This window comes from Tasmannia lanceolata, unplaced genomic scaffold (genome assembly GCF_043159265.1).
Source record: "Tasmannia lanceolata isolate RefF3 unplaced genomic scaffold, GAP_Taslan_0.1 ptg000013l, whole genome shotgun sequence".
NCBI lineage: Eukaryota > Viridiplantae > Streptophyta > Magnoliopsida > Canellales > Winteraceae > Tasmannia > Tasmannia lanceolata.
This window is the reverse complement of record NW_027518690.1, coordinates 7880863-7908770: the sequence shown is the minus strand read 5'-3', so window position 1 is coordinate 7908770 and position 27908 is coordinate 7880863. Positions and strand designations below refer to the sequence as shown.

At 37.6% G+C, this 27908-nt stretch overlaps 1 protein-coding gene and 1 long non-coding RNA gene across 2 annotated transcripts; both read right to left on the bottom strand.

Moving 5' to 3' along the window:
* Window positions 1-12044: 12044 nt before the first annotated feature.
* LOC143890762 (alpha-terpineol synthase, chloroplastic-like) lies at window positions 12045-18305 on the bottom strand. The gene is made up of 7 exons (XM_077395445.1): window positions 18077-18305; window positions 17293-17554; window positions 16841-17216; window positions 13600-13818; window positions 13344-13482; window positions 12557-12805; window positions 12045-12474 (listed from the first exon to the last, which is right to left on the bottom strand). Exons 1-7 carry the CDS (start codon window positions 18299-18301, stop codon window positions 12178-12180), a joined length of 1767 nt encoding a protein of 588 aa, XP_077251560.1. The 5' UTR covers window positions 18302-18305; the 3' UTR covers window positions 12045-12177.
* A 316-nt stretch (window positions 18306-18621) lies between these two features.
* Window positions 18622-20023, bottom strand: LOC143889347 (uncharacterized). Its single transcript, XR_013254808.1, has 3 exons — window positions 19743-20023; window positions 19561-19637; window positions 18622-18978 (listed from the first exon to the last, which is right to left on the bottom strand). It is a non-coding gene; the product is annotated as an uncharacterized LOC143889347 (long non-coding RNA).
* Window positions 20024-27908: the final 7885 nt, after the last annotated feature.

The window sequence follows — 27908 nt, the reverse complement described above, 5'->3', positions numbered from 1 at the left end:
TATATCAATCTATAAATACATTTTGTTCAATAAGACAAATATGTAAGATACTTTAACTATTTATTTACCTAATGATAAGACCCTTCATTCAAACAGTCCTGACCCCAGTTAGAGGATTTCAAACATACATGACATCAGTGACATTAACTAATCTCCTTCCTTTAATCAATACTTAACAAAATATAAAAATTACAGCACACATAAACCTATCAAAACCTTAGGACACATAATCAAACAATGAATACAAAACAAGGGGCTAATCTGAAAAATAAGGGTTCCTACATTTATTTTCTTTTCAGTATATGCTATCATGACAAGTTACATCAATTACTTGATTACTCCCATGAAAATTCCTTTTAACAAGAAATACAATGTCAACATTCTTGATCATTATCTCAAATAAAATTCAGAGAAGCTCCTTTTTAGGAATCAACCACTATTGTAAAACATAATCCAAACCTTCTCACAACTCTACAAAGAAAGCCTACAAAGTAAACCAAAATCATCAAACTTATACAGGCTGTAAAGTAAAATCATATCAATCAATAGTGGAAGATATTATCATATATACATGATTGTTTTGAAATAATTTTCCAGGCCGATTTCTTACATTTATTAAGGACAATACTTTTGTCAAATCTAATCGGGTAAGCCGTTACTGGAGCATTACAAGACTTGGACAAAAGAAAGGGCCGCTTTGGAAATGAAAGACTGACATTATTAAGAGAGTGAGGGCTGTCATTACCATAAGTGAAGTGAGGACTACACATGTCAAAGCAAGGTGAGGACTACACATGTCAAAGCCAAGTGAGGTTCTCAAGTAAAATTACAAACTCCTACTATCTATCAACATATAGAATAGTACACAAATTTTAACACAGAGCCAGGCATAAAACCCCCATTCTTACTACACTATAATTCTTAATGAATTTAGCAAATTACCGTTAGAGTAATGAAATTAGAGAGAAAAAAATTTAAAAGCCTTTAATTTGCTCAATAAAGATATACATTTTTATTCAACAGCCAAACCAACTTTGAAAGTACAAAGACCCAATCAAACATGCTCAAGGAAAAGTAAAACAAATAGGCCTTGACAAAACTGGAGACTAGCTTGGTCAACTCCTTTTCTAATAATAGCACCGACTCACTCAAATGAACAAGGAAAGTAATTTAAAACCACTTACAACAGAACATGATTGTCCAGACAAGGAAAAACTAACCAAATCTCATAGCGTGTCCATTTTTTATTTTTTTTAATATAGGTACTCATCTAATATGAAAGAATTCTAAATTCTCTCTCGGTTGAATGATGAAACAGGGACCACAACCACACTAAAATCAATTATTAGAATAGAATTTAAGAGACAAAATTATTGGAAAAAGTAATATTTTATGAAGAAGATATTCATAGATCAGCTATCATTCCATTGGACTAGAAGCTAAGAACAAGAAAAAATGCTCACAGATCATCATTCAATAAGAAAAAAAAATTGATGAGTAATACCTGTTGCCGATATAATTTCCTCGGCTTCTTTCTTACCTCAGTGGCTGATGGACATCAAATGGATCTCTAAGCTCTTATGCTAATCGGAATTGTGAGATTCTTCGAAAATTTCAGAGGAAAAACAGATCAAAACCTTCTCTTCTTGCAGACTTGGATGAAATTTCTTCAAAATTGCAGATCTCAAACTCGAACTTGAGGTTCCTCACTTCTTTTCTATGATCTGAGAATTCAAGATCACCGGAGTTTGCGGCTAGAGGAGATGAATTTGCAGGCGAGAAAGAATGCTTTCCGAAGAAGATATCCGGCACCGAAAATCCGAAGAGCTTGCTTGATAAAATGAATTTGCCAAAACTTTGGCTGAAATCCTACCGGAGAATAAGAAAACTTGCCGGAGTTTGGTAGAATTTCGATCGGAAAAATCAAGATCTACTTTCTCTCTCCCCTTTTCTCTCTTTTTCTCAGATCTGATTTCTCAGTTAGGGTTTCAAGCTGTAGATCTGAGATTGGGGTAATGTTTAAAGAGAAATCGCCAAATTCCGGCGAGGATAGCCGGAAAAGATGGAGATGAAGCTAGATCTAAGGCTTGAGTTTTCGGATCTAGGATTTAGAAGGGCAAAATGGGTTTGAAATTAATAAAGTTGAGGATCATGACAATAAAGGAAAGAAAATGAGGTAATAGGTTGAAAAATGGTTGGCCGGAGCTCCGACAACCTCACCAGAGGGAGTAGCCGGAGAAGAAAACCGGAGATGAGGAAGGTGATCTCGGGAAAAAAATCTCTCGCTCTCTCTGCGAATTTTTTCTCTTTTCTTTTTATTTACGGATTTTTTTTCATTTTTATAGAAAATATGGGGTTGATATTGGCACTACTCCCTTTGATTGGCGCGCGGTTGCGCGGAAATTGATGAGCGCGCGACACAATCGTGTCTTATTCTAATTTAAAATCGCATAGAACAAGATAAATTCGCCCCCCTATCAGATAAATTCACCCCCCTTTTACGAACTTGTACTACGACTTTGCTCGACTCGTTCGCTAGGCAAACGAACTCGGATTTTGACGAAATTTTGCGGGGAGTTAGATGAGACCCTAACCTAACATAGGGTGGAGTTTGGGACCCTGGCTAGCTAATTTGGTATGGTTTTGCTCAAACTCGGAAGGATTAGGGCACGGTCAAAATGGGGTGTCTACACCGTGAGATGCACGGGGGAGGAAAAAGAATGATTTTTTTAAAAAAAATCTTAATAAAAAAAGAAGATAAATTTCTTAAAAAGCACATTGATAATTCCTTATTTGAATATTTAAAGAGCACACCAAGAGGAGCAAAACTGATCCTATTACAAAGAAAGAAGGATATAAACTCAAAAGTAATTGAAAGCAGGATGAAAAATAAAGGATCCGGTCGATCATCATCAAAGAGACAGAGTAAAAAATCTAAAGAATATCGGAGTGTATTGGTAATATGGCAATCGGATATTAACTGATAAATGTATAGGATATAGTATGGGCAATTTCCAAATGGAATAAATAACAAAATCGTTCAGTTGCTTAAGCAATGTTCTGCAAAAATAGTAAATATGATAAAAGCCACTTTCAAAACACATCATCGCTTTTATAGAGGAAAGAATCCCACCAGCATTCATGCAAAACTTCACGGCTCTCAACACAAACAACAGATCCTTTGAGAAGTATAGAGAATCAACTTTTGTGTCTACCTAATTAAAAAAAATAGCCCCTTCTTTCAAATTGAAGTGAGGAAATGGATATCAGAGTCCATAAAAAGTAAATACACTTGTAAATACACTTGCATAACTATCTAATTGGACGACTTGAAGTGAATCGTTGATCAATCGATTTTGATCGTCCATTTCCAGAGCACAGATCAAATTGTCAAGATCACCCAACAAAGGTGAGTTTCATAAAAAAATGTTTTAAAATAAGAAATAAAATGCCTTTATGCAAGTTGGATAGTAAGTTAATGTCATAAGTTTTTTTAGCCAGTTAAGCTCATAAGTTATGAATTCTTTTGCAATGCAAATATAAATATTTATAAATCAATCAATAAAAAAGAAATATTTATAAAGCAGGGACATGCCAACCAATTGATAAGAACATTAAGATCAAGCTCATTTTAAATCACCCAAAAAAGGCCATAAACATCGCCATGTCAGAAAAAATTTAAAAAAAAAAAAAACAATTTTCCATTAGAAGTTAATATTAAGAGCCATGCTACCAATATTACTTGGAAACGATGTGTCAAACAATGAAACAAAAGCACAAACGAAACATCCTTAAAAGAAAGTGTGAAAAACGTAAAAATTAAACTAATATCTGTAACCCACTAATCTAAACAAAAATTTAATATTGCTGCTAGACCCTGTTTAATTAGTACATTTACATGGTCAGATTCTTAGAAAAGTGTAGTTTAGAAACTTAGGAAACGTAAAAACAAAAAAATAATGAGGAACAACAACTATAGACAAATAAATAAATATATAAAATGTGAAACAACAACGGTACTTAAATATTAAGATTAAGAAATGTTAAATTAGAAAGAACTACCAATACACGAATAAAACATAGGTGATGTAACTAATAGATAAATATGACCACAGAATGTTGACGCCACTTTCCAAACTAATAAATAAAGAGGGGTGATTATGGAACACCCCAATTCACCTTCTCTACTTTTTAAAAAGCTACAAACAACACTCTACTTGGAACCAAATGTATAGATCAAAACCTTCAATTGAGAGCATTTGTTGAGATGCCCTTTTGTTTCCTAAAAGACTCCTTAGATCTAGTAGAAATTTTTCTCTCGCAGGAGAAATAGAAGTTCAAATTGTTAGAACCTCAAAAAAAAAAAAAATGAAGAGGATAGGACAATATTTAGATCAAAAACTAAATTGAGAATTCTTTTGTTGAGATGTCCCTTTTTTTCCGCGAGGACTCCAAATATAAAAGCCCAAAGAAAAAAGTGGCCGCAATTAGAGACCGAGATGCATTAGCAGAGAAAAAAAAAGGAAGAATATAGAAAGGAAAAAAACTATATATATATATATATATATATATATATATATATATATATATATATATAGAGGAAAAAGATTATACGCTTGAAGCGCATTTCTTTATATACGCTTGAAGAGAGAGGAGTCGTTTGATTGGCTGAAATGGTTGGCCCAGTTCTTTTTTTTTTTATAAAGGAAGCGGCGTTACGAGGGTGCATCTTCGACGTACCCTCGAAAAAAACTTAAAACAAAAACTTGCGTTACGAGACGCACCCTCGAGAAAAAAGAAACTTCATCTCTCTCAGCCGTTCTCTCTCTCTTCACTGTGTGTTTTTCTTTTTAAAAAACCGAAACCCATATGGGTTAATTTCTTCCCCTCTCTCTCTCTCTCTCTCTGTCTCAACCGTATGAGAAAACTCATCGGCTCTTCATCTCTCTCACTCGTTCTCTCTCTCTCTCACTGTGTGTTGTTTTTAAAAAAAAAACCCAAACCCATCAATTGCTGCTACCCCGATCTCTCTCTGTCTCAACCATATGAGGATCCCACACTAAGAAAACCCAACGGCTCTTCATCTCTCTCACTCGTTCTCTCTCTCACTGTGTTTAATTTTTTTTTTTAAAACCAAACCCATCTAGACCTGGCAAAATGTTAACCCATAAAAAACCGAAACCCATATGGGTTAACATTTTTTGAGAATGTTATGAGCACTACTGTTTTAGTGTTTTTTATGAGGGAACTCCTCACTTTATAAAAAGTACGGTATGGCCCGCACCATAGGATTATCCAAACCGTCCATTAGATGGGCCATAGCCTAAATAGGTTATGCCCCAAAATTATTCCCATTGGTTGATTCTAACCCTCCGATCTATAGAGGATTAGGATCAACCCTCTAACATTCAGATTGGAGGGTTAGGATCATCCTATGGAAATGATTTTTGTAGCATAACCTATTTAGGCTATGGCCCATCTAATGGACGGTTTGGATCATCTTATGGTGTGGGCCATACCATACTTTTAATAAAGTGAGAGTGCGCTCATAAGAAAACAGAGTGTTGATAGCATTTACTTCTGTTTTTTATTTTATAATAATTTGCTACCAAACTTCTCCTCTGGCAACTTCTCGGCATGTGGCCATCTGGGTGCAAAGTTGCGCAATGGCAAATGTTGCTAGTAAAAACAAAAAAACGTAATCATTACAGAAAAAGTAAAATAGCTAAAGTTTATAAAATTTTAAATTAAAAATTACGTAGAAAGAGTTATAAAGTTGTAAAATTACAGAAAAAATACTAATAAAATATAAAAAGTTATGACAATTACTGGAAAAACAAATACGGTAAAATCAGAAAATTATTAACCCAAAAATACGGTTCATCTCTCTCACTCGTTCTTTCTCTCTTCACTGTGTTTTTTTTTAAAAAAAAAAACCCAAACCCATATGGTTCTCCTACCCCTCTCTCTCTCTCTCTCTGTCTCAACCATATGAGGTTCCCACACTAAGAAAACCCATCGGGGGTTCATCTCTCTCACTCGTTCTCTCTCTCTGTCATTGTGTATTTTAAACCCAAAAATTAAACCCAAACCCTCGAAAGAAAAAAGAAACCCATCGGCACTCGGAGTTCTCCATCTTCACGGTTTGGATCACCCAAACCCTGTTATGAAACCTCCTCCTCTTATCACGCTCATTTGTAAGCTTTAAAACAACAACCCCACATAGAAACCTCCTCCTCTTCTCTTTTTTTGTCTTATCTGTTCTTTAAATTTGCAGACTATAAAGGGTCCGGGGCGTAAAGATGCTCTAGGGTTCGTGGGTTTTGTTCCTCAAGCAGGACTTTCAGGAAAAACACATAGTGAAGAGAGAGAACGGCTGAGAGAGATGAAGTTTCTTTTTTCTTGAGGGTGTCTCGTAACGCAAGTTTTTGTTTTAAGTTTTTTTCGAGGGTACGTCGAAGACGCACCCTCCGTAACGCCGCTTCCTTTAAAAAAAAAAAAAGAACTGGGCCAACCATTTCAGCCAATCAAACGACTCCTCTCTCTTCAAGCGTATATAAAGAAATGCGCTTCAAGCGTATAATCTTTTTCCTCATATATATATATATACACTATGCAGCTAACTTTCCATTTTGTCATTCGTCTTTTTCTGGAAAAGTTCTGGATTTTTCATGAAAAGTTTTTCCCGTAGAGTATTTTCCGTCCAAAAATGGCCTCCGTGTTTTCCGGGCAAACGGAAAAGTTTTCCCGGAAATGATTTCCCCCGCAGAAGTGAACGGCTGCTTTTTGAATGCGAAATTATGAATTGCTAGCGATAGTGACATAATACTACGGATTGGGGCTCTTTGTAAAATATTGACTAGATCCAGTTATTTTAATTACGGATTGGGGCACCTTGCAAACAATTGACGAAAACATGGTACTTTTTCTAACATGTGGGATGTGCATGTCATCCTAACGGGTGGACCCGCCTACCATTTTACATGGGCTTAGCAAATCCAAACAACAAGCTTATCCGACTCCTTAATTCAAGGGTTTTAATTTTTGAAAACGGAATTGCAAATTTCACTCTCTTTTGCCAGCAGTAAGAGTAAGATTCTCGGTAATTTTCTCCATTCAATCAAACAAAGCTTCTAATTAACCGTGCCTCCAGTAATAGATAAACAGTGACTGATAAACAAGTGGGCATTAAGAGTTATAGTCCCGTTAGAAACCGAGCATGGCTCCCATAGATTTCCAAAAGGAATCCAAACAGAAACTTTTACCAATTCCTTTTTGTAACTCAACAGCTCATTGCGTAAAAATGTGCCCTTAAACATTGAGAAATTAAACTGTTAACAAGATTTCCAGAAGTGATGTTAAAAGTTACAGAGAATCTGATCTTGTAGCAGCACAAGGTTTCAAACATTAACACAGGACAACCGTACTTATCTCCATTCGTTCTGATTAAAAGAACTGTAAAATTGGAAGTTCAATTGGTGAAGTTGAGGAGCCGAAAGGGGAATGGCCACAAACAACTGTGTCAAAGAGGATTGGTCCAGTTCTGAAATCTGAGCAAAGGGATACTCAGACCTGGTCATGAAAAACTTGATCCCAGCCATTAAAACCGGAAATCACATGGTAACGGATCTTGCATGATCCGATCAATACTTCTATGCAATTCTTTTTTTTATCTTACAAAGCCTAACACAACTGAAATATCTGTTAATGCTTACTGATTTATGACAGAGGAGAGGATTTAGCTTGAAATTTCCTCGGTCTGATTTCTGCAGATCCAAATTCTCCCAAGACCACAAGCTAGGGGACACATGAGGTTGAATCAAGCTCGGAGTTGGTAAATTGATAATCTAAACAAGTGTAGATGGGAGAAATGGAAGAAAAGCTACATTCAATAGCTTGTAACTCCATTATCTCAAGGAAAAAGATGAAGATACAAGAGGAGTCAAGCTATCTATCGAAAGAGAAAATTCTCCACCAAAACTCAAATCACCAAAAACTTAAAAAAAGAGAGAGAAATAAGGCGCTTTATATCCCAGCCCTAATACAAAGTTACTTCCTAAGCTACCCTTATTAAGGATAAGACCATTAAGGGCATATACTAAATGCAAAAATAACATGTAAATACAACTAAAAAGATAGAAAATAACTAGGTAGTCTACTAATGCAACTAGCCTAAGGAGATATGAAGGCCAATTTTTCTTGCGAACTTCCTGCCACAATTCATTTGATTCTTCAAGTTCTGTATTCTCTTCTTCACCAACCTCTTGGTTGACTGGGATTAGGTAGACTAGATGACATTCGTCCGCCCAGGATACTTTATTTTCTCGAGCTTATTGGGGACCTTTTGTGTTTGTTGGATCATCTTCCTTTTCTGAGGAGGATTCCAATGTGGAGGAACCCTCTTCAAGGTCGGAGTAGTCCTCTGATCTTGGTCTATTTCCCCGAATAAACTGAAGGAATTTGAAAGCTCAAATGCTTTTGCAGAGTCTGACTTCACTCAAGCTAAGCATGCACAAACATTCTATTAATTTAGGTTCTACAATGGAGAGAAATTGGGTAGAAAAATGTATGTGTGTGTGTGAGAGAGAGAGAGAGGGTGGGGCCCACCCAAAATGTCAGCATCTCCAAGAAACCTACAGAAGCCATCACCTACTACATGCTGTAGAAGCGAAGAAGATTCTATTCTAATTTCTAAAATGCAGAACCCACCTTCCTATCTTCTTCCCCCTCACATGACCACCGCAAAAAAACCTTCAATAAAAAAAAACATAAAAAAAAAAGATTTCAGAAACTTGATTGTACTGTTGCAGAGGGAATTCCAAGAAAAGGCAACTCAAGCAGAGCTGAGTATGGATTAATAATTAAATTTGACTCCTTACGAGACAACTTATTTACTTAAAAAATCTAAAAAGGAATCCCTCCTATTTTTTTATATGACACCTTACACGGTTCTCTCCTCTGTCTTTTCCTGCACTCTCTTTTTTCCCTTTCTCTGACCCCTCCTTGGCGAGAAACACAACAAATATAGTTATTAAACTGTATAATCTATACATATTAAACTCTCAGACAAAACACCCTCCCTTTCTCTCAAAATAGAAACAGTCAAATTAATGTTCAAGTGTCACGAAACAATTTATGGGTCATGGGTCACGGGATAACTACACTTCAAATCAAATCAGAAAGTGAAGAGACCAACCCATTCTCAAATTCACGAAAATGCCCTTTTTTTGTTTCAATGGCTTTCATGGTTTCATAGTATTTCTCTATGTTTTGTTCTTGTTCTTTTTTGTCTTCAATTTTAGAAGAGGATGGTGCAAATAAGGGAATAGCTTTTAGAGACTCACGTGTGTTCCTTCAAGCAATTGAGGATAAAAATGGGGAAAAGGATAGACGATGGACCGGATTCCATTGAAAGAAGGAAAATGATACAAAGAAAGTCACTTTTACCACCTTTCGCTCCTAAAAGACACTTATTGGGCCCCACTTTTGCCTCATTAACGTGATCTGATCCTTTAATCCAAACGCCAACAGTACGTCCTGCGATGGGATGTTGATACCATCTTGATGGGATGATCCCAGGCCCTTTTGTTCCATCAAGCCTTGTTTAGGTTTCTGCCAAGAAGAGCAAAGCCTTTGATTTTGTAGTTCTTTTTTATCCTAGGCATGTGGTGTCAATTCGAGATGGGGCTATGACCTTGTGGGTCCACTTGTGATGTTTTAAAAGTTTGATGGTCATGATTTCAGATTCATGCCTTCTTATGCCTGGATCGACCCTTAGAACTTGATGGGTTCTTGTCGGTAATTAATGAAATGCACCTCCCCTCTTTGGTCAGAACGGTGTGCCAGAACTTGTTGCAGTCTAATATGTTCAGCCAATTTCGACCTGAGGCACCAAACTGATAGTGAGATTGCTTGCACTCGGGGATATGGAGGACCATGCCAGAAAAGTGCATGAGAGCCCTTGCATGTTTTATAGTGTCCTTAATGTTTAGGCTAGATTATCAAAGAGTATGTATTGGGAGTTCCTATGATGTTGCTTAGGATACCGAAAGGACTTATGGGACTACAAGAAAGTGTAAAATGTAATTAGCTATTTTAGGAGTATTTCGTGTCTCTAAGTATGAAGTCACTTGTTTAAAAGGGTAAGCATCAAGTGAATAGAAGTGTAAAACTTCTAAGGGAAAAGAGAAGAGAACAAGCTAACTTGTAAGTTTATTTTTTGATATATATAAAAGTCATTTTATTTTGGCATTTTATTTGGCCTTTTGGAGGTGTATCTCCCTAGCTCCCTTATCATCTTTTATCCATTACCACACTGCATAATCGATCCATTCAATCAGGGCCAACAATTGTGTATTGAGCCACCAATGTATGGTGTTGAAAGTCCAGTCCAAAATGTAGGCACGTTTTATCGGTTTTTTCAAAAATGTTAGTTTCGTCAGAACTTGACATATTATTTACCATTGGAAAGATTTCAAGTCTAATTTCGAACAAAAACAGGATTTTCAATTGGAATTTTATACAAAAATTTATCGTCTAAAGATTGATGATTGTCAAAGTGGAATGTTTTTTTACGAAATTTGAATTTTCAAGTCAAAAATTTTAGACAAATTGAAACCTCAGGTGCGTAATTGGTGACTTTAAAAGTCTAGGTTATAATTGAAAATGTCAGAAAGTTGAGGAGGTGTATCTGTATTTTTCTCAAATGAAAAAGAAAGCAATCGAGAATACATGAAAAGAGTGTAAATATCAATATGGTTGATAAATCTGCAAAAACCATTCTGAGTATTGTATGAGCAGACCCCTTATACATGCACCTCAAATTTGGTCATTTTTTCGAAATAAAAGCCCAACTTTGTTGTCAAACCCTAGGCTCTATTTTCGACAAAAGGATGGAATGCTTTATGATGAACTTTTTCCCCTGCATTAAAGAGGAATGATAAAGAAAAAAGTGAATATGCTTCCATGATTATACTCCCTTCTTCCCAAACAGTTTTCTTTTATTCTCTTTATCTTCAATCACATCCACAGCTTCTTTTGACGTTGCCTTCTCCCACTAACACTATATAAAGACGACATATGCTACTAACTAAAAGAAACAGACTTCATCAATTAGATGCTGTACGGCTTTGGATTATGTTTGGATTCTAAATGATTTCTATGCATGGGGAATTCTTCCATGCATCATGATCGGCATCTCCTGTATCATTTGGTTATTAAAAACACATCACAGTTTTTCATCATTTCTTTGTGTTATTGGGATGAATAAAGTGACTTATATTGCTTATTCTATTTTGTATCTTGAAGATATGGACATTACTCACTTCTCCTTTATGGAGAGTTCATGTGTGTGGGATGTTGTCACGCAACACACAAAGACTTCTATTCTTTTGAAACTCTAAGTTAAAGGAAATTGCACATAGAAAAGGATTGTGCTAACATTCTCTACATGGGTGGGGCATGAATTTTTACATGATAACGTAGGTGTATATTGCCGCCGAAATACACGGGCAGAAAAGGTACAGTGGGGAATGTAACACCTGGCCCTACCTTGGGTCAGCGATGCAGTTGAATCTCAGTCGATCGACGGCTGAATGTCCCACAACGGTAAACAGATTAATCGAATGACACAGATCAAGGGATGAAGACTTCAGATCCATGATCAACCCGAGATTATGTACAGACGATGACCATACAATGGCTGATCATTATAACAGAGCTTGGACATCACGGTGATTCTAGAAAGATAGTTCTGGTTCTTTTAGGAGTTGTCTTGTTAAACAAGTCGTTTTCCTTTCTTAGTTTCTATCAAGTCGAATTAGTTTTGGAGTCAAGGACGTTGGGTCATATAAGTCAAAGTGTTCACAAAAGCCAGGATAGTTTAGGGGTTTTGCTTTGCATTTCTTGTGCTCAGCTTTTGATAAGGACAGCCATTTAAAAGGAACTTCCCAACTTGAGGCCGGGTATTACATTGTAACTACAGATTTTGTTCTTTTCTATATAAACATTCTTGTTACTCCACAACATAGAAAGGGCTTAAATAGTTAAAAATGCAAAATTTATATCTATCTCTTTATTGCAAGTTCATAATTCATGTAAATAATATTACATTTAGATATCGTCTGATATCTACTATTATGAAGTTGATAATCATCTTCATAGACCATAAAATACTAATTATTTTGTAACCGAAATGGGTTCAACCAGCAATGATCTAAATCGCTCTTTAGTTTCATTATCTGGAGATCCAAATCCATCACCGAATTCGTAATAGCATTGGGCCATCCTTAGAACATCCAACGCAGCATTGATTAGAGATTCGGGAAGGGAACAAGAGAAAGATTCTTTATTCAGCTTCTTCCATGTATCACTAATTATACCTCTTATATGTTCGCGAGCAACTTCCTCTGGAGCACCTGTTTCGTGCATGTAACATTGGATAGATTTGGGAACATCACCTCTCTCTAGCTCATCCTATATTGTTGAAAAATATACATATACAATGAAGTCAGTGATTTAAATAGTGCAACATAGAAGCTAAGTATAGCTAATTTACCTTTGAAGTCCCCCAATCATCCCAAAGTCTAAAAATCAACGATGATGAACGTATAAGATTAGAATACTTTTCTATGCAATCCAGTGCATTCTTCGTTATCTTTGTTTTTGATGATAAATAAGCATTGCCTAGCACAACTGGCCCCGATATCGAAATCCATGCATTGCTTAGATACTCATCAAGCGTCGGCGTATATCCATTGCAATACCATTTTGCCTCCACAAGGTATGATTTACATAAATCTGCCCACTAAATCAAATAAAACATCTCATTAGATAGGTTAAACACTAATTCCACTCATGATAATGAAATTAGTTTTAAAATGCGGGTGCAGGCCAAAATGAATGCAGCCAAAACAAATCCTAGTCAACTCGGTGCGGTGTGATCTAGTAGTTGATTGACCCGACTGAGTACTCAATTGATGAATTCATAACATGAGAGTCAAAGAGATTTTGATTAGATTTGAAGGACTTGAATAAGAACTCATCCATAGTCTAAGGGAGTCGAATCCGGCGCGTCAACGAAGAGATGGGGGAGTTTTGATACTATAATTGAAGGGACTTGCTAGGGGCCATCGCAAAAGGCATTTTGTGTCACGTCTGTTGCATGAGTATGCAGTCATGTCATGAATAATGACAAAATCTGTTGGACAGTGGGCCTATGTGGCTGCTCTCTCATGCTACTGACACTCTGTGAAATGCCTTTTGCTATGGCCGCTAGCAAATTCTATAGTTGAATTATTGAAGAGGGAAAATTAACTTGATAAGAGTAAGAATGAAGGCACTACCAGATTCTTTAGGATCCTTGTAATTTCCAATCCTTGTGCCTTTAGGATCTCATAAGCCATTTCATTGGTGGTGTTGAAGAGAGCCATAAAACATATCTTCATGTAATCTGGAAGTTTTTCTATGGAATTAACATCCCATCTGCAAAAAGTCAGTCAAATGTCTGTAATATGAGAACTAGACAAGAAGCATTGAAGGGTCCTAAAATATTGACAAATTCTCTAGTTGGGATCAAATTAATATATACAAACTCTCTACCTATCAATAGCATCTGTAAAGAGCTCCAGTTCTTCGATGGAACCATAGAGATCATAGACATCATCAATGGTTGTTATTAGTTGATTCACTTTTGTAAGCGCTTCTCTATTCGGTCCAAACTCAGGTTCTGACATAATTCCAAGGGCCCATAAAAAGCACTCCATCAAACGGTCTCTAGAAAAGCTCAAGTGCTTACCAAGTTCCAAATTTCTCCACCACCTAAGAAAAGCAAAAGAGAAAGAGCATATCTTCTTTTTTAGGTGTCTTACACCAACAAACATTCATCATACGTATAGGGAAATGATCAGCACTTCATTATATTGATAATAGCAATCCTCTCGTGTTTCCGCAATTCTTTCATTGGCAATTAGTAGCCAATTAGAAAAATGTTAACCAAGATTGAAGTGTGATTAATAAAACAAAAGAGCACTGCTACTGCTATTATCTCCACAAAAGAGCCAATGTTTGATGAGATTGGTGATATAACTTCGGGGTCTTTTATCGGATATCAACATGTCAGAAGATCGGCAAATGATAAGGTGGATGCGCTTGCCAAGCGTGGTGTATCTGGTGGTCCTATTAGGTGGTTTGACCACCTTCCTCCTTGAGGAGTGGTGTGCCGTTGATTGTATATTTCGTCTCTTTTGTCTTCTCGTTTTCTATTGTAAATGTGGGAGTTCCATCTCGGTCCCCTGTTTTTTTTTTTTTTTTTTCCATCATTTATAATAGAGAAAACGGTTCCTACACATATGTGTAGATAAGTTATCCACACACTAGCTTAAAATACAGTGGGGGCCACATTATTTGGGTGATCCAAACCATTCATTTTTAAGGCCCTCACATAGATAGGGTGTACACAAAAAATCAGATCCATAGGATCATCCTAACCATTCGAACCGTGGAGGCAAAAAATAGACTAATTTGTGAAGGTTTAAAGACATCCATTTTACCTCCACAAATCGTAAGGTTGGGATGATCCTATGAATCTGATTTCTTGTAGACACCCTATCTATGTGAGGGCCTTTAAAATGGATGTCTTGGATCACCCAAACATATGTGTAGGAACCATTTTCTCTTTATAATATTACCATTTCAAAAAAAAATAAAAATGAATTGATTATAAACTATATGGGAACTGATTTGTACTTTTCTGATTGGATGTTGATAACATCTCGAGTATTGTAAGCCGTGAAAAGTTAATTAAAAAAGTGCAGTGCAAAGGAATATGTTTCAGTATAAAGTAAATATTGTAGTGATACCAGCCACCTTGTGAATGAAGACAAAATCTATTGAAAAGTGGCTGGTCTCACATGCAACTACCCATCCGCAAAATGCCTTTTGCGATCTCTAGCAAATCCCATAAATGCATTACATATATATATATATATATATATATATATATATATATATATATATATATATATATATATATACACACACTAGTGGGACACCCCGTACGATGCACGGGGAGTGGGAAAATATTATATTTAGCTTCTCATGATAGACAATAGAGAAACTGCATATTACGGAAACCTTATAGATCGGAGGGTTGCAATCATCCCATCGAAATGATTTTGGGGGCACAACCTATTTGCGTCGCGGCCCATCAAATGGACGGCTTGGATCATCCTATGGCGTTGACCGCAAACTTAATTTGAAAAATCTGGGTGGGGCCTACAATTTGGCCTTAATGTTAATGCACGACCCAGACCATAGGATGATCGAAACCATTCATTTGATGGGCCACAATGTAAATAGGTCGTGCCCCAAAAATTTCCATTGGATGATCACAACTCTCCAATCTATAGAGGTTTCCATAATATGCAGTTTTTCTTCAGATCGGAGGGCTATAATTATCAAATGGAGGGTTTGGATCATGGGGTGGTATGTACAATTCATTTTGAAAAATACAGGTGTGGCCTACCTCGTTCAAAGATTTGAAGAAATTAATATTTGGGCCCACCAACTATGGGGGATAGACCAGTTCAAAGATTTGAAGAGATTAATGTTTAGGCCCATCAAAAAAATTTTGAAAAATATGGGAGGGTTTGACCGACCCGTAAGGGTCCGGGTGACATGGGCCAGGTCAAAATGACAGGGAAAATTTTACGCGTCACGAATCTTGGACCCGTACCCGGCCCAAGAACTGTACGGACCACATCACAGGTTGATCCAAACTGTCCATGTGATAGACCACAACATCAACAGGCTGTGCCGCAGAAATCATTTCCATACACTGATCCTAGCCGTCCAATCGATAGAGGTTTCCATAATATGTTGTTCCTCTTACATCGGATGGTTAAGATCACCCTATAGATTTTTTTTATCACAAAAGCATAAAGGATGAGGGTAAATTTGAAATTATGTGGCTTTCATTGGTGCCTTTGTTAAAAAGCATAAAGGAGGGGGTAGGATTGAAATTATGTGGCTTTAACAGGTGCCTTTGTTAGAAAGCATAAATGAGGGGGCAGGATTGTCAATATGTGGGTTGAATGGGTGCCTTTGTTAAAAAAAAGTCAAAAAAAGTGATGTGTAATTCTCACAGATTTTTGGGAGAAATTGAAATAATTCCCTTAGTTTCCATCCCTCTATATATATATATATATATATATATATATATATACTAGTAAAAAACCCCGTCGACAAAGAACTGTACGGACCACATCACAAGTTGATCCAAACCGTCCATGTGATGGAACACAACATAAATAGGTTGTGCCCCAAAAATCATTTCCATAGGCTAATCCTAGCCTTCCAATCTTCTAGAGGTTTCCGTAATATGTTGTTCCTCTTAAATCGGATGGTTAAGATCACCACATAGATTTTTTATTAAAAAGCATAAAGGAGGGGGGTAGGATTGAAGTTCTGTGGCTTTAATGAGTGCCTTTGTTAAAGAGCATAAATGAGGGGGTTGGATTGAAAATATGTGTGTTAAATGGGTGCCTTTGTTAAAAAAAGTGATGTGTAATTCCACAAAAAATTCTCTTATTTTATCTTCTACTATATATATATATATATATATATATACACTGAGAGAGAGAGAGAGAGAGGTTTCTCTCTTCTTTTTTGGGTTTTCCCAGTTTTTCTTCTTTTAGTATTAATTTTTCGGATTTTTGAACGAGGGAGGAAGGGGAGGCGGGCGTGCACGGTGAAACTCCGCTTCCTCTCTCTCTCACACACACACACATGTAAATGAGAGACAGAGAAATATGTACGAGGATGATATGTCGTATGCACTTACCTAGACATGGCTTTAACATTGGTTTGGTATTTGGCTTGCACCATGTTGTAATCCAACTTAGCCAACTCGAATAACAAAGGGTTCACGTCTTCTTCTACAACATATGTTTCTATGTACCATCTAGCTTCAAACCTTGGCATCCTCCAATGCAAAGGAATCTCCAAGGCATGATCTATTTGTCTTTTCAAGTTCTTACCTACTTTCTTCTCATTGACATCCTTGAGATGCTTGATCGTGAAAGCTTTGGCTTCATCCAAGACTATCTCCCCTTCGAAAGCAAGGTACGAAGCTTCATACAAGCTCAACATGCCCTTTACATCCTTACAAGTAGATTCCATTAAGTTGCCTTTCTCGTCCATGAAGCGATTGAAAATGTCTGTCCCACAAACACTACAAAAGTTAGAGATTACATACAGTTTAAAAGCTCTGTTATGGCATGAGAGCATATCTACCTTGTGAGACTTCAAATCCATGTCTTCTGAGGAGCCTAAATCGGAGAGACGTTGTGTAAAGATCGTCCTCCATCCTCGTGTTGTTATCATGAATGGAAATAATACTTAGCGCTTCCTTGATCTCATTCTTGTAGTGATATCCCACGCCAAGGTGTTGAAGGGTATCAATCAGCTTCAGTCTAGCTAAGTCTTGGTCTACTTTCTTGAACAAACACCTCACATCATCCTTTAGCTTCTCAATCTGTCTCTCGTACACCTCACCCTGTGAAGATTAAAGAGAAATTGGGATTTATTCATTAATCATAAATGATTATACAAAACCCTATTAAGTAGTTATATAGAACACACTACAAGGAACTATACATTCCCCAGCCGGCTCAAGGATAGGAGGCAAAAGGATAACCGAAAGGGGGATGATTTTTAGCTGGCCATCAAAACCGCCTTCTAAAACCCTTCTGCGAAGGGGAGATGATTTTTTCACCCCTTGTAGCATGATGCGCCCTCCTTTTAATGTGAATTGTGGGCGGGGCCCCCTTTTAACAACGAATTGTGGGCAGACTTTAACACTTTTTGACATCAAATCACGTTAAAAGGGGAGCGCATTATCTTAAAGGGAGGCAAAAAAAAAATCACCCTTTACGAAATCATTTTTTACTCGATCAGTACATGTGTTCATGAACACAGATGATATAATGCTTAGGTCAAACTATATAATAATGAACGAACAAGTCACTACAAACACACCAAATCAATGGTTTAAAACACTACGGATTGCTATAATCACCGTGTAATCAGTCTTTAGTGACTGAATGAAGTCATAATCCCCAAAGCTTTGTTGGAAATTTGCTGATCGACGATTAATGGTGGGGTCAACCGTTTGGGTGCTCAGAGTGCATGTAATGTGCTTAGGCATGTTTACAGTTCTCGGAGCTATCTTTGAATGCCGAATAGAAGGTGGCAAAAGTGAAATGGAGCAGGGATTGTAGAAGGAGAGGAGAGGAAGAGCCATCTTATTCAAGTGATGATTATAAGAGTAACGGAGAGGTTATTTATACCCTCTTTCCATCTCATGTATCACGGGAGATTCCGACAAGGAAATAATGTTGTTTAATTGTGGGAGAAGTTATAGTAAGTCATGGTTCATGAATTTTATTTGGATCTTTGGGATTGATCAAAATCCAAAGATCTCTTGTGGCAAGACAAAGACACTAGGCCCAACCACGTGTGTTACAAATTGAACTTAAGGCCCTTTAAAGTGGTTATGTCGGTTGGTATGTGTAGTGTAGTGTAAGAACGTGGTTTTTAAACCACTATTTTAAGACAAACCAAAACACCCTTAGCTTTCACACTATTTACAAACAGGCCCACTCTTCTTTAAGTATAGAACTCTTTCAATTTACAAACAAGTGCCATTAAGCCTAAAGACATGTTTTCTTTCCTCTCTCCCAAACCCATCAAACACTGAATCCTTAAAAAATCCAATTTTTCCTTCTCATGAACCTTTCCCAAATGCTCAAATCTTAAATTTTTCCTTCACTGTTTTCGCCATTTATTACACACGGGCAGCAGCTTGGGCAATGTCTCAAGGTCTTCAAACATCCCCACCTTCATCGTCCTCTCACACAACCTTCACGCCAATCCTTCCTCTCCTCAACCCGGACAGAAGTTGCAGTTTGGCGGTCATCTCTGCAAACAAGGAAGCACTTAACTCTATTATATTTTTTTTCATTGCTATAATTGTGTCTACCTAGATCTCGTGTGATTATTATCATCTTGCATATATTGAAGCTTATGCTACAATAGTTTGATTTTATCTGCAAATTATCCCTATTAAGTAGGGGTGGACATGGTCCCGGTTAAAACCAAAGAACTGAACCGAACTGGGTGCTTCGGTTCGGTTCGGTTCTGAAACCTGACGGTTCGGTTCTGGGTCCCAGATTTGGGAACCGGTGGCTTTCGGTTCGGTTCTGGGTTTGGGGACCTGGAACAGAGAACCGAACCGAACCGAACTGGAAAAATACCATACGCCTAAATTTTAAAATACGTGAAATGCCAAAAATGTGGTGGGTGTTGATATCATTCTTGAGGCCAAGAATTTTTTAATTCTAAAACAAAACAAGGGCTGCTGATTTTTTTAAGACAAACTCTTTGGATTCCAAGAATAATATTTCTTTACGCTATGTTTAATATATATATATATATATATATATATATATATATATATATATATATATATATATATATATAAAAGAGGATCCAAGAGATTACCAGCAGAAATAGAAATCAACCCAAACATATCCCATCGAACATTGGCAGAGGAAAAAGGCGAGAACATCCTCTTCTACCTACCGTTGATACCCCGTTGTCTTAAATTCTTTTAGAACCAAAATAATGAAAAAGAAGAAAATAAAATATAGATAGGAGAAATAAATTACGCGACAGTTATAAACCTGAAAGCCTTCCACCTACTGCAAAGAGAGAGTTGAGCAAAGCAATGGTTGAGAGAGAGAGAGAGAGAGAGAGGTGGAAATGTGGAATACAAAAAGCTGCGAATAAGTAAAGGCAAATCGTACCTGTAAATAAGGGAAGAAATATGAAAGGAGCTTTCAGGAGGCGTGTGATAGAAAGGAAATTACGGGAGACAATTTCTATCTAGGAGGAAACTGTGGTAGAAGGGAACGTAGGAATAGGAAGTTAATGCCAATCCTGGATTCTTAAGTTTTATCTTTTGAGTTGTCTATTCTTATCAAATTAAAAATTGTAAATTTGTACGAAAGTTAGAGTCATGTGAGGAAATTAAAATTGGCAAATTGTTTAAATAGAAGTTTTCTATGAGAGAATCCTGTGAGGAAAAAAATGGGAGAACTTAGAGCTTTAAATAGAAGAAGATTTCTATTCGAGAATCAGGAAAGCTTGGAGCTTTAAATAGAAGAAGATATCTATTCGATAATTCAGGAAAGGAAATGGAAATAAATAATTTGCCAAAATTTTGCCAACGAAGGATATTGAGAGATAGAAACAATTTTACTAAAATCATGGGACATAATGGAGGTTTTTCTCCAATAAATAGAAACAATTTTGCTAATATACGTGGGATACTGAGTAATATAAACAATTTTGCTAAAAACGTGAGACATGGTGAAATTTTTTCTACAATCCACATATAACAACTTATAAAGAGAGTTTTACGTTTTTTAGGAGGGGTGCCACGTGGCGCACCCACGTCGTCCAGGATTCCGTGCTAATATACGTGGGATATTGAGTAATAGAAACAATTTTGCTAAAAACGTGGGATAGAGTGAGATTTTTTCTACAATCCAAATATAACAACTTATAGAGGGAGTTTTACGTTTTTGAGGAAGGGTGACACGTGGCGCACCCAAATCGTCCAGGATTCCGTTTTACGTATATACTAGCGATCAACACGTGCAATGCACAGGGGAGGACGAATAGAATAGTAGACGATACAAAAAAAAAGATTAAAATTGTTCAAAGATCATATCAATAATCCAAACAAAATAAATAAATAAAATATAACATTAAAAGAAAATCCAACTGAAATCAGAAGATTCGTACATTATTATTTATTATAATAAAAAAAAACAAATCAATCTTTTCAAGTAAAGTACAAATAATTGAGATTTTGACTTGGAAAGTGCATCACCTACATTATTGAAATGTAATTATCTTGATCTATGAGTCACGGTAGTAACAGGGCAAGGTCTCCATCCCTTGAGCCAAGTAGCACTGTCTTGAGTCGTTGAATCAAATTTCATCTCGTCCTCGTAACAGCCCAACCAAAGGACATTTGCTAACTTTTCAACTCTATCAACCATTCTTTAGAAGTCACAAATGCATACATTCTCCACCTATACTACCAATTATCATAAAAACTAGTTGCATACCCGTGCAATGCACAGGGTGAGCAAAAATATGCATAAAAAACACGTAAAACGCATTAAAATATGCATTCATAAAATGCATAAAAAACCAACTAACTTAGTGATCGCTTCTTCTTTTTTCTCAAATAAAAAAAACTCATTGGCGCCAAGCGTGAGGGAATGCTAGACGTTTGGTAATTTCTCCTCCGACTAGGAGAAAAGATCCCATCGAAGCGGCTAATCCCATGCATATTGTATGTACGTCTGGTGGCACAAATTGCATAGTATCATAAATAGCTATTCCTGGTATTACCCATCCGCCGGGAGAGTTTATAAACAAATACAGATCCCTGGTATCATCCTCTATACTGAGATATAGAGCACAAAACCCTGTAATCACCAGAATTACCATAAAATAAAATCCACAGAATTACCATAAAATAAAATCCAATCTTTAATTTGAACAATAAAAAAGGAAATACATCAAAGCAAGAAGTTATCACTCTGAATGGGATTTGGAGAGAGATGGAGAGATAGATATAGAGAGAGAAGACCCTAGCAATGAACGAATTATGATGAAGCCAAAGGTGATTCGTATGGAATCTCTTTTTTGCAATATGTTTTTTTTTACCTCAAACCAGAGAAGATTCATAGAACTCAGTCAAAAATTCCATCCCGTGGAAATTAATGAGAGAGAGAGAGAGAGAGAGAGAGAGGAATGGAAGGGAAGATGAGAAGGCACGTGGAAAAGCAAAATGATACTCATAACAAAGGAATGACTAAATTAAAATGGAATAGGCTAAGCCCAAAAAAACAAATTAAAACCCCAAAAAGATGTAAATAGAACATACAGAAACTGACCTAGAGGTCCTTCAAGTTCAGCTCCTGTAGCCTTCTGGATAGATTTCTATTGCTAAATTACTTGAAAGTATAGTAGATGTAATCTCTTATACTGTAAAAGAAAAGAACACAACTAACCCGCTAATCAATTCGAGTATGAATTTCAAGTTTTCCAACTATGGATAGACAATTTTTTATAATGGCTTAACAAACCTTGCTTAAAGTCTTCCGCTTCACATGAAATTAAAGCCCAAATTCAACTCATGGTTCATCAAGAAGCTTGAACCAAATGCAAAACTCGATGTGTTTCAAAAGCCAAAGGACTATATATCTACACATTGAAATCCCTCAAGTCTCAGGTACAATCACTTATGATAACATAATATAGTGAACACATTTACTCTTTGATAACTTGGAACAATTACCTAGTGAGCTGGAGGGAGCTCAAAGAATTAACGAAGGAGTTCAAATTTCAGAAGCTTCAAAAAAGAGTGTGAGGGTACACCTTTATACAACAACCAAAAAGGCTAATACAGTAACAAAAAATTAATTGTAGAGAAGTCAGGGATATAGTAAACTACAAAACACAAAGTACAAATTTTAAACCAACCCAAATAACTGAACCATGAACCTGAAAACTATTTTTTATTTAGGAAGGGGTCATCACTCACATCAACAATGAAACATCAGCACTATGTAATAGCGAAGCTCATTTTACTTGGACATAAAATTGAACCTCAAACCCAAAAATAAAAAAGAACAAAAATAATCAAACAAACCCATATACTATTTTGCACACATTCTTAGGAAATAACAAAAACTTGACATTTTTTAGAAGAAGACTTGGACTTACAACCATGATGGAAAAAGCAATCAGCAAGGGCAGCTTCATATAATTGCCAACAGATTGAAATTGAAAACATCCTGGTGTATACAACAGAAGCCCCTTCTAAATTTTTAAACAAAATGGAAATGAGAAATATGGCGAAATAAATAAAATGACATAATTGTAATCTTCTTTAAAAAATTGACAGAATAATCATTAAAAAATATCTCACATAATTACCATTCAAAAAGGGATACTTTCAATTGATATAATGTCAAACAACTACAGAAAATTCACCTTCAATTGATTTTTAGTTTACCATAGAAAACTTATTACTATGTATCAACATCAAGCACATAGCCAAGGGCAGAAATGTTCGTTAAAAATATGAGGAAAAATATTTGTTTAAAAATATAAGTTGATTCGAGGTTTCAGCAACCCTAGTCACATATTTTTAAATATATCATAATACCCAGCTACATTCGACAACAATTTCAAATTCTGGAGAACTTATGTAGATAGGTTGGGCACAAATTGAAAACCGAAATCTCAGGCCTGCAGTAGATATTTAAACTAAAATAAGTAAGAAAGCCAAATATAAATATTAGAAACGCATAAATCTTTTCTGTTAGGAATTAACAACGCAGCATAATAACGATGCAAAGATAAAATGAAAGATCACACACAGAACACACAGATTTACGTGGTTCACCTAACCAGTTTGGTATGGGCTACGTCCACGGCAGAGCGACATGCCAACGATTCCACTATTCTGAAGAAAAGATTACAAACCCTCACACCTCTCTGTGGCATCTCCTGATATCACATCCCTTTTATATGGCGTTCAGAAACGCATTACAATAAAGAAAAACCCTAATTCATGAAAGTACAAAACTACCCCCAGTATAGTACTTTCCAGGGTAAAGTGTACAATACTTTTCATATTAGACTGAGATCAGGCTTCACCAATAACATTTTCGTTGGAAATCATCCTAGAATCATAGTTCTCTCATCTACTATTGTCGCTTGCAAGAACTCTGTTCTGTTCAGCGAGAGAGAGAGAGAGAGAGAGAGAGAGAGAGAGAGAGAGAGAGAGAGAGAGAGAGAGATACAGCCAGAGAGACAAAGACCAACAAAGAGTGAGAGAGAAAGAGAAAGAGATCCAACCCCATCTTCAACCGCCTTAGTCTCACTCACTGAGTCAACTCAGTCCACCAAGCCAATTCGCCCATCCCAACTAAGACTCGCCCCCCTCCTCGGGACCATCAAAATTAGTAAGGGCGGGAAAATTTGAAATCCTTACCGGGTTTGGAATTGGAAGACAAGCGGACCAAAACTCAAATGGGTCTTTCACGGAAATCGAGGCTCCCCGCCCAAAAAATTCAGATTTGCCCGCTCCCTCAAGCCCAAAAAAAAACCCCTCTTCATACATCAAAATCTCCTGCCCAGAGAACTCAAAGCTCAATCCATCCCTCTGTCGCCCCTACTCAAGCAAACTCCTGGCCTTCCCTCCCCTCAAATGGGAAATGGGCTGGTCTCTTTGCCTCAAACCCAAAAGCTGCTGTTAGCACCAAAATCCACTTCTTCTCCCCAATCTCCCCGGAAGAAGGATTGTTTGGAGAAGAAGACTTCGATATGGCTAAGAATATGTGGGAATATTGCCTTCTAGGTTATTTTCTGGGTCGAAGACCTTATTAACTAGCTCTAAAAACCCATTTATCCAGGAAATGGAATCCTAAGGGAGACTTCCAGCTTGTTGCCCTTCCGAACAGTTTTTTCCTGTTCAAATTTTCTAATAAAGAAGACTGCAGAAAAGTCTTGGAAACCCCTACCACTTATGGAGGCAGAACTCTGATTCTTCAAAAATGGTCTCCGGATTGCGCATTGGAAAAGTTGAAGCTAACCTCCATACCCTTATGGATAAAATTCCCAGCTCTCCATCTAAAATTTTGGACACCAACTAGTCTTGGAAAGTTAGCAAGCCTGGTAGGACGGCCTCTCTACATGGACACTCAAACTGCATAATGCACAAGACTCACATACGCCCGAGTATGTGTTGAAATCTCTGCAGAGGACTCCCTACCAGACATAATCCACATCCAAACCCCTACTGGCTTAGAGACCCAAGCTGTCGAATATGATTGGAGGCCAAGAGCCCGCCAACACTGCAAAGAATTCAGCCACAATTCAGACAAATGTGCCCAAACTGCCCAAAGGCCGATTCCTCAAGGGAAAAAGAAGCAAGAATGGATCCCCAAAAAGCAATTGGGATACCAGGAAGCAGGAAATAGTTCAGTTGTACCTTCCCAAGAAGAAAAGAAAACCCCCCCAGCTATTGATATCCAAATTAATAACCCATTTGACATTTTGGTTTCAATGGAATCTGATGAGAACCCATCCTATTCAGAGAAAGACCCCAGCTCTCAATCCTCAGAGATCCAACCTCCCAAAGAAAACCCCCTTGTAGACACCCCATTTTGACAGGCCCCAAAAGTCCCAAAGTTGAGTCGAAGCTTTGAAGTTAAATAAATTCCCGAGGAAGTGGACCCCAAGTGAGGAGAGAACCCAAATTTTACCAGCTTATTGTGTACATGTATAGGTACAAATCTCCCAAAATATTGTCATAACCCCAAGGAATGCGCCCGCAAAATTTTGCGGAAATCGAGTGAGAAATGGCAGACAAGACGAGCCAAATTTGTGCGCTCATCAAGGGTGAGTTTTGGTGCGCTTATAGGATATGGGTGTGCCAATATCATTCCCCCAAAACCTACCTATATATATCAAAGAGAGGGGAGAGAAGCCCTAATTTTCTCACCCCCATTAGCTGCAATGAGAGAGAGAGAGCAGAGAAAAAAAAAGAAAAAAAAGGGAGGGAGCTCCGACCTCCTTCTCCGACAACCTTGCCGGATTCCGGCCGAGCCACCACCATCTCCAAGATTCAGCCACCACCTCCCCCATCTCTTCTTCTCCCGTACAATTTTCCCACCTCCACCTTCTTCTTCTTCCCCTTTGTTTTACACCACCTCCCCCCATCTCTGCAACCTACCCACCCCACCTTCGGCCGGCCAACCCCACCTTCTCCGGCCGGCCTTCGCACGATTACTCCACCACCAACCCCATCAAACCCCCATCTCAAACCCTCCCCATCATTACTCCTCTGCCATTTTTCTTTCCAAACCCACCTCCATTAATCAAGCCATCACCTTCACTATCATCACTCTCCTCCCTTTCCGGCCCTTCCACCATCTCCACCTCCCGAAACCCACTTCGATTTCCATCTTCTCTGCCATTAAAACCCAATCAATCCAAACCCATTTCGGAAAAACCCAAAAAATCCACCACCACCTCCAAACCCCTCACATCTCCACCCTCTCTATACCATCCATCTCCGGCAAGCCTCTGGCCTCCCACAGCCACCGTACCCCACTACCACCAACTCCACCTCCGACCACTCCACAGCCACCCATTAAACCCTTTTCATCCACCACCTCTACCATTTTCCCCAAAACCCATTTTTGAAAACCCACATCTACCATTCGCCCAACCACCGCCTCCACCATCCGAACCTCTCTCCACCACCAGCCACCTCCATCTCCGATCCCCATCCACCACCTCTGTTATTCTCGCCCCTTCCACCACCCCTCTCGTTTCATCTCCTCCCTCAAACCCTTTTTTTTAATTTATTTACCCCCCGCAACACGACGATTTTCACTGTGCCTCCATCATTTCCATTGCCACCCCTAAATCCAACCCAGACCATCAACCAATTTTCACTCGAAACCCCACACCCCTAATCTAATCTCGTAATCCCCGCGATCCCGCCAAGATCCGATTCAATCGCCACTTCTTCCCCAATATCCATCTCCACCATTTACAGACCCCAAGGCCTCCACCTCACCTTCAACATAAGCAAACCCCTTTCATTTTACTAAGCCTCTGTCTCTCTCTTTCTGTCGCTCTCTGGGCAGGTTTTAAAAAGGAAGAAGAATAGAAGAATGGGGTTAGGCATTAGAGTTTGGAAGAAGTAGAGAAGAAAAAGAGGGGGATTGTGCTACATCTCTTGAAAAGGGTCGGCTGAGAGAAGCCATCACCACCAGTTCTGGCGATCAACTAAGGCGAGCTCCTTCGCTGTCCCGAAACCCAAATCTGACCACCATCCAACCAGCAATTTTTCGATCTCTGTTGCCGACAAGGTGAATTTATTCGACTCAAGTAACATTTCTAACTTCTTTGTTATTAATGAAGCATGCATAGTTGTTCACTTTGTCCCTTAGATATTGCAATGTTAGTCAATGGATTTGATTTTAACTTGGTTTTTGGATCTAAGCTGGGGTTTTTAATTTCTATTGTAAATGGATTATGGAGATATGGTTGCTTAATTGATGAAGGAAATCAGATGATTACTTTGCTCCATGTCGTGGACAAGGGTAGCATCTGATTTCACAGGAGACCCCATGTCGAGGGTATGATTGCGTGCATTATTTGATCTCATTTCATTACTCCATGTCAAGAGTATAGGAATAGGAATCATTTGACACTATACTGATTTTGGTTTTGGTAGTGGATTGAATCTTTCTGATGATTGGTTTAAATGATCTCTTCACCCCATGTAGAGGATAAATGCATGAATCATATTTGTTATTCGAATCAGTCGCAGGTGTTATTAAACAAAAGTAGCTTTTAATGGTTTCTTTCTCATTCAGGCTTTGTTATGTATTTTGCAGTTTGCATAGAAATTTGTTAATCCTAGGTTTTGAATGAGGATTTCTCTTTATGCCTGATGCTTGTGGCTATACCTCCACCTTTTTGGGCTGCCTGCCTTAGTATTCTCGAGGAGAAAGTCCCCGTACAATACTCTTAAGTCCCGAGGAACTTATGGCTTGTTTTGATAATATAGAATTCAGAATTAGACTTTCTTTCATTTTTCTTTTATGTCTTTTCTTCAAGATTTATTCCTATAATTAGGATTCGTATCGGGTCAAGTAATACTCTTTGGTTCTTGGTCCATTAGCACTTCAGGGACTATCTGTGATTTTCAATATTTCAATATCACTCTTTATTAGATTCAT